Raw genomic sequence first — 13,896 nt, forward strand, 5'->3', positions numbered from 1 at the left:
GCATTCTTTGCAGTGTGGTTTTGATGCTTTACAGGCTTCTTCCAGGGTGGCTGCTACTAGTTCAGTTGTTCGCAGGCATGCCTGGCTTAAAGATCAGACCTTTGTCAGAGCATGTTAAGGCTCGAATTATGGATGCTCCTCTACAATCTGATGTTCTTTTTGGTCCTCCAGTAGAATCAGTTTTGAAAAAAATGGAGGAAAAAGCTAAGTCTATGCAGACAGTTAAGGACTTTTTACAGGTTCAGCCCCCTAAGTTCAGTAGGAATTGGCCTGCTAAGGGATGGTCTTTCCCCTCTTCGGATTATCAATCTAGGGGCAGGTCGAGGCGAGGTAGAGGTAGGGCTTCCTCTCAGGGCCATGTTACTTCTAGGTCTTGAGTTCTTCTACCCCTTCTGCTGGGGAGGGCAGGGGTCAGTCCTTTCGGAAACAGACCCAATGACCTGTGTCTTCAGCTGCCAGACTCTGCCTTGCTGGCAGCTCCTCTAGGAGGAAAACTGGTACTTTCCAAAAGGAATTGGCATTTGGTTACCCAAGACAAATGGGTATTGGACATAATAAAATCGAGGCTACAAATTTTATTTTCACACATTCCCTCCTTTCAAAGGTATGCCGGATGTGCCTCATCAGCAAAGACTGGAAGCACAGACACAAATTTCTTCTCTGCTTCAGTTGGGAGCAATACAGGAAGTACATTTTGCAGAAAGAGGCACAGGGTTTTATTCCCGTCTTTTCTTAGTGCCAAAGAAAGGAAATACTTGGAGACCAATTCTGGATTTGTCCATTCTAAACACCTTTCTGGAAATTCCAAAATTCAAGATGTTAACACTGCAACAGCTGTTACCTATGCTGGGCAAAGATCACTGGATGGTGACTCTGGATCTCAGAGGCCTATCTTCACATTCCTATCAGGCCCAGTTGCAGAAAATTCCTGAGATTTCGGAATGGGAATTTGCATTATCAGTTCTCTGCATTGCCCTTTGGCTTGTCTACTGCGCCCAGGGTATTCACAAAAGTCCTGGCTCCAGTAATAGCTTTTCTCAGACTAACAGGAATTCAAATTTATCCTTATCTGGATGACTGTTTGATTCTGGCTCAAGGCAAGCACGAACTTCTTCAACATCTGCAGTATGTAATGACAGTTTTAAGATGCCTAGGGTATTCTGTGAACGAAATAAAGTCCAGTCTAGTACCCTCACAAGAGATGTGTTTTCTGGGTGTAAGACTGAATACAGCTGCTCAGATGGCATTTCTTACCCCGGACAAACAAAGAAATCTTCACCTATACTTCCAACAGCTATCAGTAATGTCCAGGCTGACTGCAAGGACAGTCCTTCAAGCCTTGGGGTTCATGGCATCTTGCATTCTAGTACTTCCCAATGCCAAACTGCATATGAGGAAGCTACAATGGTATCTCAAAAGCGTTTGGACTCAACACGGCCACGATTTGGACACTGTCATTCGGATTCTACCTTGCATTCAGAAAGAATTTCTGTGGTGGGCTCAGGAATGTCACCTAAACAAGGGGCTCTCTGTGACCCAACCAGAGGCAAGTCAGATATTGACGACTGACTCCTCTGAGTCAGCCTGGGGAGCTCATTTCAGAGGAAAATGGATTCAGGACCTTTGGCCCCCAGAGCTACTTCACTTGCATATCAACATGAAAGAGATGCTGGCAGTTCAATTTGCTTTGGAAGGATTCAAGAGCCTACTTCAACCAGGACTGGTGTTGATTCGAACAGACAACACAACTGTCATGTGGTACATCATCAAGCAGGGGGGAACTCATTCTTACCCTCTTTGCAGACAAGCAATGCGGTTATGGGAAACTGCTTTGAATCTGCACATCACTCTTCGAGCACAGTTTCTGCCAGGAGCACTAAATTCTTTAGCAGATGTTCTGAGCAGACAGATTGTGGATCCTCACGAATGGAAATTTGACCCTCAGGTATTTCTTCAGTTGACCATGGCTTGGGGAACTCCAGACATAGATCTGTTCGCTTCTCCTCTGAATTTCCAACTGCCACTGTTTTGCACAAGGCTATTTCATCCAAAAGCCTGGAAAATAGATGCACTATCCTTCAGTTGGAGCAACCTTCACGTGTATGCTTTTCCTCCTTTGCCTCTTCTTCCAAAAGTGCTGTTGAAAGTCAGGAGGGACAAACTTTGCATGATCCTTATAGCACCGGATTGGCCTCGTCAGCATTGGTACCCTCTGTTGAGGAGCTTAATTCATGGAACACCTTGGCCATTACCACAGATTCCTCACTTATTGTCTCAGGAAAACAATCATTTTCTCAATGTCAGGGTGCAATCCCTACACCTGACTGCCTGGCGCATTCTGTTTTAGAGGAGGACCTTCAGCTTCCTCAAGTTTTGGATGTTATTTTGGAAGCCAGGTGTCCTAGTACTCAAAGTTTATGCTGGTAAATGGAAGAGATTTTTTCTTTGGAGTTCAGCTAAAGGCTTTGATGTCAAATTGCCTAATTTGAGTTGTACATTGCAATATTTGACTATTTTATTGGACAAGGGTTTGTCCTTCTCTTCTGTAAAAGTGCATGCTGCAGCTATTTCTGCTCACTATGATTGTGACCCTCCTTTATTTTCACATCCATTGGTTAAACAGTTTCTTAGAGGGGCAAAGAATATAAGACCCCACGGAGGGCTCCTACTCCTACCTGGGATCTTAATTTTGTTTTGGAAAAGCTGACTCTGCCTCCTTTTGAACCTGCAGCTACAGCTGAATTGAAGTTGTTGTCTTGGAAGACTGCTTTTTTATTGGCTGTTACTTCTGCTAGAAGGGTATCTGAATTACAGGCCCTCATGGCAGTGGAACCTTTTCTGATTTTTCACAAGGACAGAGTTTCCTTACGTACTAATCCTACTTTTCTGCCTAAAGTGATTTCTAATGTGGCATTGAACCAATCTATACATTTGCCTACTTTTTATGCTAACCCCCAAAATGAAGGGGAAAAAGTTTTGCATTCTTTGGATGTACATAGGCAGTTAAGGTATTGTTTGAGCAGAACCAAAGAGTTAGAAGATCTCAACAATTTGTTTCGTTTGCTTTGACTTCACGAGGGAAGGCTGTCTCGAAACAGACTATTTCCAAGTGGATTGGCCATTGTATTGCTTTTTGTTACTCTCATCATGGAAAGGATGTTCCAGTTGGGATCAGGCCTCATTCTACTAGGGCTACGGCCACCTCTACTGCTTTTTTGAGGGGTAGCTACTAAAGACATTCTAGAGGCAGCTACTTGGAGTTCTGTACATACCTTTACAAAGCATTATCATTTACCTCTTTATTCTAGGTCTAGGGCTGGGTTTGCCACTGCAATCTTACAGGGCATGTTAGCAGCCCCTAATGCTATTTAGTTGGCCAGCCTCCCTTTTTTCTGTTGCTCTGGGATTCTACCCATATGTAAGGACTGCAGCAATGGGAGAAGAACTTAGTGCAGTTTTGTACCTACCATAAATGTAGATGTTCGAGGATCTCCATTGCTGCAGTCCAATTTTCCCTCCCTCCTCCCCCCTTTTCTTTTTAGGTTGGGGTTTGGGTGGTGGTTTTTGCATTCTGACGTCTGAGGCAAAGACTGAGGTTATGGCGTCGGTCATGCGCATTTGTACTGGCACGTACTGACGTCAGTCACGGGCGCCTGACAAGACGCCGGTTCTAGCCCTTTGGTATTCCGGCCGATTGTGGACAGCGGAATACCCATATGTAAGGACTGCAGCAATGGAGATCCTCGAACATCTACATTTATGGTAGGTACAAAACTGTACTTTTTTTGAAGTGCAAGAAGAGGGCAAGCAAGAAGAGGGGAAGGAAGAACTAAGTGGGCTGGCCTGAAATCTTTTGCAGAGTGAACACTACTCTGAATATGATCCAACTGTACTCTGGTGAGCAAATGAGATGGACCCAGGAGGAGTGTTCTAATATGGGTTTACAGGAGGGGCGGGCAATTCCAGAGCCACCAACAGTAATACCAACACAGGAACAGCGAGGGAGGGTAGGGAACTAACTGCAGACACAGCACACTTCAGAAACACAATTGGGAAGCAGAAAAAGATGAAAATATAGTACTTTTAAAACTGCAAGTTTGTACTTAACAAAAGACTAAAATTCACTACTGCAAGTTTCACTTAGCTTCAGCTTGTAATGCAGATGTTTGTAGCCAAGCAAGTCTCAGGTATGGAAAACTTGCCAGATTCTTCTGCAGTTTTTCCACTGTCACACCACTCCATTTAGTTTTACATGGCTACTGTTTTGCTTCCTTAACCTGTTAATCCTTGTGTTGATTTAGATTTCAGTTTGGCATAATTGTCTAGCAACAATTTTTAACTTTATAACCCCATAATCACTGCTCATCAGTGGTAGGTATGTTCCTTTTTGTTCCCTGGTAGGTTTTTTGCAATCTGAAGCAATTGTTCCTGATCATGTTTTATTTCCTTACTGATCTGTAGAATTCCAGTCTTTCTTGTCCCATATGAATTCATCTAGGTCACAGCGCTTTACTTTGTCTGTACACACACTAGCTATGTTCCTGGGTTGTCTTTTTTTTTTTTGTCACGGTTGCACGGTCTACAGTATTGGTATGAGACCTGCGATTACATCTTCAATCCCTGTTTTTAACACCTCCACCTAAATTTTCTTGTTTACTGCAACTGACAATTCTAAACATTTATACCCTGGTGGAATTTGTTCTTGTTCTTTAACCATGTTTCACAGACAACCTCAGTCTTGTGTAAAATTTTCCTTTATTACTAATTCTGCTGTTAATAGCTATCCTATGTATGATATGTTGCTATCTGTGAACTGCAAGATTTTTGCAAAGTAGAACATTTTGTTTTATGCTCAAGTATTGCAATACATCTGCAAAAGTTCTTTCCTGGTCTTGGCAAGTGCACACCATCCCATTTAACTGCATTTGCCCAACATTAGGCTTGGAAGCTCTACACACTTCCATTTCTTAAAACTGGTCATTTTTTTCATATAGTTATTTACACAAACTTTTCATTCACTGTGACATGAGATTACTCTATGATATATGAAAAATGTGCCCTGATGCCTGTACAAGCTATACCATCCAAGAGGGCTTTAAGCATGTTTTCCAGATTCCTTTCATACTCTTGCATCTTTTATGTTGCCTTGCTTTACAAAGATTCTTTCCTGCTGCGCTGTTTGCCTTCATTGGTAACGTATGTTTATCTCCATCTCCACATTAATCTGCAACTTCAGAGGTGCAGTTAAAAGCCAGGTGAGAATCTTTTTGTAGTATAGAGTTTTCTGTATCTTTTTTTAAATGAAAGGTTGCTCCATTTTAACTCTTGTTTTGCTCTTGGTGGGGAGAATGGCTAGCAGTTGTCAAGTGAACCCTTCAAAAAGGACTATTGCGTAGTCTTGTCTCATTTCCAGAGTCCAATCCCTCAGGTTGTGCAGCATCCTGTTTTTGCTTTGATTGTCCCCATCATATATCCTTGAGCTGCAGGTTTAGTCCATTGCTTTACTTGGACTTTTAAACAAGTTTTGGAGGTTAGCATCTTTTGGCACTAAGGGTTTGGCTTTCTGGACCTTTTGGTCTTGCTGCATCTTTCCAGAAGGCTGAATACTCCTGGGATTTTTGCCAACAACCTTTGTCCCACTGCAGAATTTTAATTACTTAACCACTGCATACATAGGTTAGTTTTAATTTGAGGGGGAAACCCTTGTAATGGTAATGGATACTTGACTTTCACTTTCCCCATGTTCAGTCCCACTGTCCAATGACTGCAGTTGTAACCAGGACAAGTATGTACTTGTGTAGACATGTTTGGTTTTTGTCCTGTTTTGTAGATGTGTTCAGCTAGTAGAATAGGGAGTGGAGGTGAAATGTACTGTTGCAGGGGCTGTAAAACTTTGTGTGGCATGGTAAATGTAAATTTGTGCTGGCAAGTGGTGTGGGTAAACATGGGGGGCAAAGAGTAGTGGAAAAACAGCTGAGCTGGTGACCACAAATCCTGTGTCCTACTACAGAGTTCTGCTAAACCAATCTCATACAAGTACCTGTATAGGAATATAATGGTTTGCTCAGCTGCTATGAGTTCCCACTGAAGATTAGCAAACATTTGAGTACTACCAAACTAGCCTGTTTTTTCTTTGTGTGCTTGGTACCTCTGTATATCAAGGTGGTGTTTTGTGCTTTTATTGCTGTAATGAACGTGAGAAGGAACTGAGCTCCTTTAAACACACTTGAGTTCCTTTTTTTCTGGTGTACGACATGCAGTTCTAATATAAGCGACTCAATTTCTGAAGCCAGTGTCTTAAATTGAATGATTTTGCAGCAAAGTATAACTTGATTGTTTTTCTTTGCTTAGGTTCACATGGGAACTGGTGACCCTTACACTCCTGGATTTCCGTCATTTAACCACACTCAGTTCCCACCTGTGAAATCATCTGGGCTACCTCAAATTCCAGCTCAAACCATCTCTCGGAGGGCTGCAAAAAAATTATTCAGGTATTGAGCCTTTATTTCTATGTGGTATGTGAAGTGTAGGAACACTGGTCTTGTACATTAATATCTCTCGAACTTCAGGAAGTCTATCACTTGGTTTGGAGTTGACAAGACCATTTACTGTGACAGTTGCTTTTTTTTAAGCCCCATTTTGGTGAAAGCTTGGGTACAGCCCTGTACAATCCAAGGTACGACCGTAAGTCTTTTTAAGAGGTGCTAGAAATAAAAGATGGCATTGGTAGTATTGGATCTTCATGAAAAGGAGGCATGTACTTAATGTACCCAAGGTGATTTTAGTTTTAAAAAATTGAGCCAGCCTGTCTTTGTCAATTTTATAAGTGTCTTAATTCTCTGAAGGGCATTTTTATTTAAGCTGGTGGTAAATGCCTGGCTTTCTAATGTTCTTAGAAAAGAAGCCCCCCCCCCCAATACATGCTTAATGTATGTGTGTATAAATGGGTGTGTAGATTAATATAGGTGCAGTTCATTAAACTTTCATTGTGCCAAACAAATTCATTTTGTGCAAATGTCACGTGTGGCAGGTTAGATATGGGGGGGGGGTAAAGTTGCTGTTGTGCATGTGTTGTGTGCATGTCTGATCTGTCTTATGTAGTGGTATTTAAAGGGTTTTAAAGATGAAGGATCATGCACCTCCTTCGTCATGCTTACTCACCTTACCTTTTAAAGAAAATCCATAGCTGTGTTTTTCCCCCATCTTTTGTGTTCATCATTTTATTTACTTATGTCCCCTGTATGTTGAGTAACGTACCTAGCATCTTTGACACTCTGAGCAGATTTTTTTTTTAACCCCCACGTGGAGATGACACCGCCTCCTCTGGCAGTTGCTTTCATTTTAGTAATCATGAAATGAAACTGCCTGCAAGGAGTAAGCTAGGTGTGGTGATCAAATCCCCAGAACACTCAACCAGCCTACAGTAAGGCTGGTCTCAAACAAATAACTAGTGTCAGAATGATTGTCAGAATAATGGACTAAAGCTACATGTCAAATATGCATAGTCTCCTTTGGAAAGTATGACTGACAGCACATTCCTAAGAACTGACCCCAGTAGTTTTGGATTTGCTAACTTGCATGAGCAGCTGTCCCCAAATTCTGTAGGAACAGATCAAGATGAAGCAAACGTAGTGACATTCTGCAAAAACTAGAACAGTTTCAACTTTTGTTTACAAATACAGCACCCAGAGAGTAAAGATTGCAGCATACTTCATGTAAATGCACATTAGTCATGTAAAGGCAGATGATATTAAGTGACAGTAACTTGCAGACCAAACATATTAAGCAAGTACAAGAACTCTCCAAAATTGGGGGCCATTTCACATGTATTCGTACAGTATTCCAGTTTATTGCATGCAGATGCACAGCTGTTAATGCCTTCCTTTAAACTGAGCACCAGTTTCATCAGTAGCACAGCTAGCCCCCCTCGGGGGAAAAAAACATTTAATTTATTTCTCAGTGTGCACTATCAAGCCCTTAATACCATACTTTTAAGCTGAAAGAATGAAGAGAATACATTCATGTAGCACAGCTAACAACCCTCTCCTAAAAAAAAGTAATTTATTTCAAACAAATGCACACTTGCCAACCATTAAAATATGAAAAGGACAAAGTTACTGCCACACCGCAGAAAAAAGTTCACACAAATGCACCTCAAGGGTGGACTTAATGCGCACACTAGCCTAGCCACGACTACCCCCTTCCCCTCAAAGAAAAATCTGATTATGATCACATTAAAAAAAAAATTCAGTTGCTGTGATTAATTTGTCTGGTTCAATTTTAACAAAAATCTCTTGCATTGTACTATACAACTAGAAGGCTGCAGTTAATTTTAAAAAACTTGCAGTCTTGTTTGGAGTTGGTCTTCCAATCCTGTACCACTTTCACACATGGACTCATGGATTCACACAAGAGGAAGAAACTAAGCGTTTACTTCAGATCAGACCCTACACACGCACAGCACCCCATTACTTGGCTGTTTCTCCACAGTTGCTGTTAACCCTGTTCAAACCTCTCACTGAGCATACTGTATTCCTTCTACAATAAACATTTGGATTTAATTTAACTTCAGATTTTGTAGCACAAACATTTGCTAAAAGTAGTCTCACAGTGAAAACACTTTGAAATTGCATTGAATCCCACATGCAAAGAAAATGTATCTGGCCATTGGCAAATCGTTTACCTTTGGGATGTTTTTAAACCTTGGACTCATTGCATACATTTTCAGGACAGTGAAAACACGTGTTCTGATTCACCTTTCTGATTGTAGTAAATTATATTCTGTGTAATGCAGAATCACTTAGTATTTTAAGTAATTTGATTATTTTTCCAGTAAGCAGTGAAACAACGTATGATCCAGTAATGACAAAACTGAGTTTCAGAACACTTCAGCCATAAAAGGTCACTCAAACTTCTGCTATTACATCCACAAATACCAGTCAATATACATTCTCTGCAGAAGTAAATTATCTGAATAATTCCACATTAAATGGATCTGTAATGAAGCGGTTGCTGCTAGCAAACTGCTTTATATTTGTCTCTACACATTTAGTGTCCGCTGCCCTTGATGAATAAATTGCTCATGTTGCAGTAAAAAAAGCTGGTGGTAATGCAGTAGGGAATTGATTGCAAACCAATAACAGGTTCTTTACTAGGCACCTCATACAAAGGAATACACAAGTGCAGCAATTCATCTACTTGCTATGGGAGTAGAACTTGTGGCCTTCTGCATCAAAAAGCAAGTATGCTACCAATTTTGCTATGGTCACTTGCTAAACAAAACAGATGCATATTGAAAAGACACAGCAGAAGTAGCAGTAAGCCCCCTTCCCTTGAAGCTCACAATTCCTTGAAATGCACCAAAACTCATTTACTAGTTTGGTAGATGGTGTAAAGGATTCAGGCTCTTGTTTCTAGTAGCCAAGGTACATAGTTTGGGCCTGAGGAAATTTACTAACTTGCATATCTCGCGTGTCCAGCACGTCCGGATTTTTGCCTCATTTTTGGTCTATCGCACAATTTGTGGCATTCTGGTAAATCATGGAAGGTTGAAGTTTCTAAACAATTGCATACATTTGAGTTTGACTTCATGTTCAGAAAATGCATGCCAACGCAAACCCTGTTCTAGTAAAGGTCTGAGTTTAAAAGAGCAATATTTAAAATCTGTCCATATTTTGGCCCTCTTGTCCCTGCATTCGGGCTTTATCCAGATTTGAGAGGTATTCTAGCTAGCTTGTGCGCACACTCATTCTTGGGTGTTCACACACATGCGCACACTCGCTTTTATTTGATTTCCATGTGGAACACCGAAAAGGAGTATGCAACAGATGTGCGTTGATGCACAGGAGCAAATGGGCAAAGCATTCCTTCAAGAATGCCCTTAAAGGATCTGGCTCTAGATTTAGGTGTTTGCATTTTACACGGGAAAAGCTTTTAAAAACACAGCTACACCCTTTGCTATTTGCATCCGGGGCAGAACACACCCTCCACCCCCTCCCCCATTAGTACTCCTCTGCATGCATGATTCCTGTGATTAACACTTGTCCATTTTAATATATATATTTTTGTAACGTGTCTACACATGTAGACGATTCAAATGGCACCAACTGATCCACAGCCCATGCTAATTGTATACCAGCTCAGTTTGCCCCACTGTGAGGTAAGGCGTAGATTCCCTAGTTCCTATTGTACCACTGTCAAATGCAAACTTAAATCAGCTGATTGCATACTAGCCTTTTCCCTTCAGTAACTTGAACATGCACTCAATTTTGTATATAAAAATATATGTATGATTGCATTAGTGTAGCAGAATGTTTCTTCATACTACAGCTCCAGTCTCTAGCAGGTCTTTACATGGATTCTTTGTGGGGCAAGTTTAGCTGCTGCCTGATTCTGACTACAGAATGTTCATGAATTGGGAGTGAAATGGTTTTCATTATTTTCAGTGAAATTCAGTTCAATCTACCCATGAAACCACTGGTAAAACTGGTACTATGTGGATTTGGGGGTGCAAGCTCTACACCAGTTAATCTGAATCTTCAGGGTAATTGAGCATTTCACTTCAGGAATCGATTATTTTATTGAAAAAGGAGAATTAACAGATTTGGATTTTAACTCCAGTTTATATGATGTGCAACATTTGTATTTTTTCCAATATGGTCCTCCTTTCAGTCAAGCTATTGTCATAGATGCAAGCCATATGCTGTTTGGCCAAGATGCTGAGAGTAGGTCACATTTTTCATACCCATTAGTTGCTAAACGATTGTAGTTTGTCATACTTTTATCCTTTAAGGCTAGTGCCTAATCAATATAAACAATGTACCACCAATTTTAGTCTCCTGAGTTGATACCCAACACATTTACAGTAGGCAACAGATGCAACAACCAGCCGCATTATAAGCCTTAAATACTACTATAAACAATTGCAGCAAGTCGGGACCTGTCTAACTGACCCAGTGTCTAGGAGCATCTGCAGTTGTATCCGTCAGGTAAACTGCTTTTCCACGAGTAAATTAATGCAGCGGAGTCTGCTTGTTTGTCTAAAACTACTGGGATTGGTTTGTGCTATGTAATTTGTTACAAGTCTGCTGCATACTACATAGATTTGACAAGGTGGTTCATAAATCTGCTGTTTTAGTCTCTAGCATCATACAGATGTGTGTAGAGACCTTGGCTGCAACTGTATAGCATAGCCTTTCAAAACTATTGCATGCAAACTTAATTGGGTAAGGGTGCTGTTGAGGGCATCTGTGATGCCATATATACTTGCACTAGGACAGCTGCCCACAGCTGTTACTGGATGGTAAGCTAGAATAAGGATTTGTCCATTATTTAGACATCCAAATGCAGCTTTTTTAAACATGTGAAGACATGTTGCCTTTTCATGGGGGTGGGGGGCTCTGTCAAACTCTTATTTTTTTTTTTTTTTTTTTTGCTTGGATATAGAAATTTCACCTATAAGTAATCACAATTTTCGTGTAAACAGTTGTGCTGAAAACAACTTTAGTAAGGGGATGCAAATGTTGAGGCATCAGAGGCAAACATGTAGCTCAGGGAGAGGGTCCTTCCCAGTTCCTCATCTTCCAACTCCCACCATCCAGGTGAAAGACTCCCTCTTCAAACCATTGTGCTTCAGGCTTACCTCTGACCTAAGGGTGACTAGGCTTAAAATGGCAGGATACAGAATCAAATTCTGGTCCATTTTTCCTTTATTGGGAAGGTTTCCTATTTCAGTTTATTACCTCTTAGCAGTACCCCTCTCTCAAATGTTCTACTGATATTAGAAAAGTTTCCTTGGAGCAAAAAAGTTTTATTCCAAGTTTCCCTTGTTTTCAAGAAACTATCTTGGGGGGACCAATTGTAGAGCTTTCCATGCAAGCCAAGTATCTAATGGTAACTAAACACTACCTTTAGCCCTACAAGACTGTTGACATGGAGCACAGAATATATGAGATGGGGAGGGGCTGGAATACTTTGACATTGCTGCCCTTTGGGCTCTCTGCTATAATGTAGGTGTTGAAAATTGCTTGGCTTCCATTTTTGTCCACTTCAGAATAAGGGACATGAGGAAACTCCTGTCGTGTCTGCAATCCTGGGGACCCTCCATACAGAGAATTCAAATGGTGTAAGGCTTGAGGTGTGTTGGGGGGGCAGCAAAGTCAGTTGTACATTGTACTAAGGCTGGCACCTATTTTTATCCCTTGTGTTGTCTGACCATGAGAGCCATACATTTGGCATCAAAGCAGAACATCATACCCATGCATTTTTATTACTGCCTGGAGCAGTGCTCCTGAGTATCTATACCCAGTCCCCTTCAGTGGAACTGAATCCATAAAAAGTACCTTAGAGAGGGGCTTGTATGCTTCCTATAAGAACAGATTCCAGAGTACTGTTCAGGTACCCTTACAAGGAAGCACTAGCTGTAGATGCACTTTCTGTTCTGTAGAACAAGGTTTCTGCATTAACCTCTGAAACAAAGTCCCGAGACTGCAAGACTGGACCAACCTGATTCTGGTGGAGCCATTGTAGAAGAGTCGCTGTTTGTTCTCTGCTCAAAGAACTGAGTAGAGGCCGTCCTCTGGTCTTCTTTTTCAACCATGTGTATCAACACTGCAGTACTCTGATACTTAGACCTAAAATGCATGAACCTTAGTTTGGAAAATAGAACCTTAATCCTGCATTGGGATTATTTCATACCTTGAGGACTGTAGAAGCTTGAAAGCCTAATGAGCAAATCCTGTTTGTTAAAGTGGACTAGACTTTCCCTTTGATACAAAATGACGCTGCCTTCTCTTCAGAAAATCTTTCTTGACCTTGTTGGACAAATGCCTTTCCTCTATCATTCAAGGGGCTTGTCTACTCTCGTAGGAATGACCTATGTGAAAACATTTCCCGAAGGGAGTGCTGTGTATTTATGGTAGCCAGAACAGTGCCTTTTCTGTATGCCCTTTGGAGCCAGCAGGAAGTTTGTTTTGGAAAACATTCTTGGTGACCATTGCTTTTTGCTGGGAGGATCTCTTTGAGTGCCATTTTGTTCACACCAAATAAAATTGTGATGGAAACAAGATCATTGTGCAATGATTAGACCTTCTCTGGAACAAACTTTCTGTCCTGATCAAGCACTGTGACAAACTTTACAAGGTCCTATCAAGGTTTGTGTATTCTTCCTTTCTTTAAGGAATATCTCCACATTAGGTGTTTGAGTCTGCTGCATGAATTCATGCTTTTCCAGACATGGCAGTTTGGACAATCCCTTTCCATTTGAGAGAATAGGCTTTGCTACTGCATTCCTGCAGGTCGTGTGATTTTCCTCCATCTCCTTTCAGTAGTCTTCCTTCATATTTGTACTGCAACAGTAATTTTGTCTGAGCATTGTTCAGCTGTGAGCATATTTGCCATAACTAGACCTACCGTGATCACGGATAACAGTACTGACTCCTTGCCTCTCAAAACAGCACAAGGCTAGACAAGGAGACTAATTTTTTTGGGAGAGGCACAGATCTTTGCTTTGTCTTTGTGGCATGTGACTTGTGGTGGCAACCATCTCACCCGACCCTGTCAGAAGTGGGTGCCTTTTCTGTTTATAACCTAGCTTATCGATTTGTGGCATGACAAGGGATGACCCCATGCAGGGATTGTCTATCTGGAAATGGGACTTGATTTGTAGATGCAGTGAAGGCAAATGTGCTGTTACTGCTGCAGTAGTTGTACTTTAATAGCTTGGTTTACTGAGTGAATGTAGGTGTAGCCAGGTGCACACCATGTATACCGCAGTGTGCACAAAAAAGTACATTATGGATTATGGCTGTCTTACACTGTTTGCCATTGACCAATTTTTTTAAGCTTTATCTTTTTGGGGATAGAAGTGGCTTGGCACCAATTCGTTAGTGATAAACT

The 13,896-nt window shown here is 41.2% G+C and overlaps 1 protein-coding gene across 1 annotated transcript in view; it reads left to right on the plus strand.

The window, feature by feature from the left end:
* The window catches only part of TFRC (transferrin receptor), a 661,121-nt gene that overhangs the window by 106,325 nt on the left and 540,900 nt on the right, over positions 1–13,896 (plus strand). Inside the window, exon 9 of the mRNA XM_044070291.1 lies at positions 6,352–6,491. Within this exon, the coding sequence (XP_043926226.1) occupies positions 6,352–6,491 (140 nt within the window). The remainder of the gene's footprint in view (positions 1–6,351; positions 6,492–13,896) is intronic.

Source organism: Protopterus annectens, chromosome 4.part1 (assembly GCF_019279795.1).
Source record: "Protopterus annectens isolate FY-2018-M chromosome 4.part1, PAN1.0, whole genome shotgun sequence".
Classification (NCBI taxonomy): Eukaryota; Metazoa; Chordata; order Ceratodontiformes; family Protopteridae; genus Protopterus; species Protopterus annectens.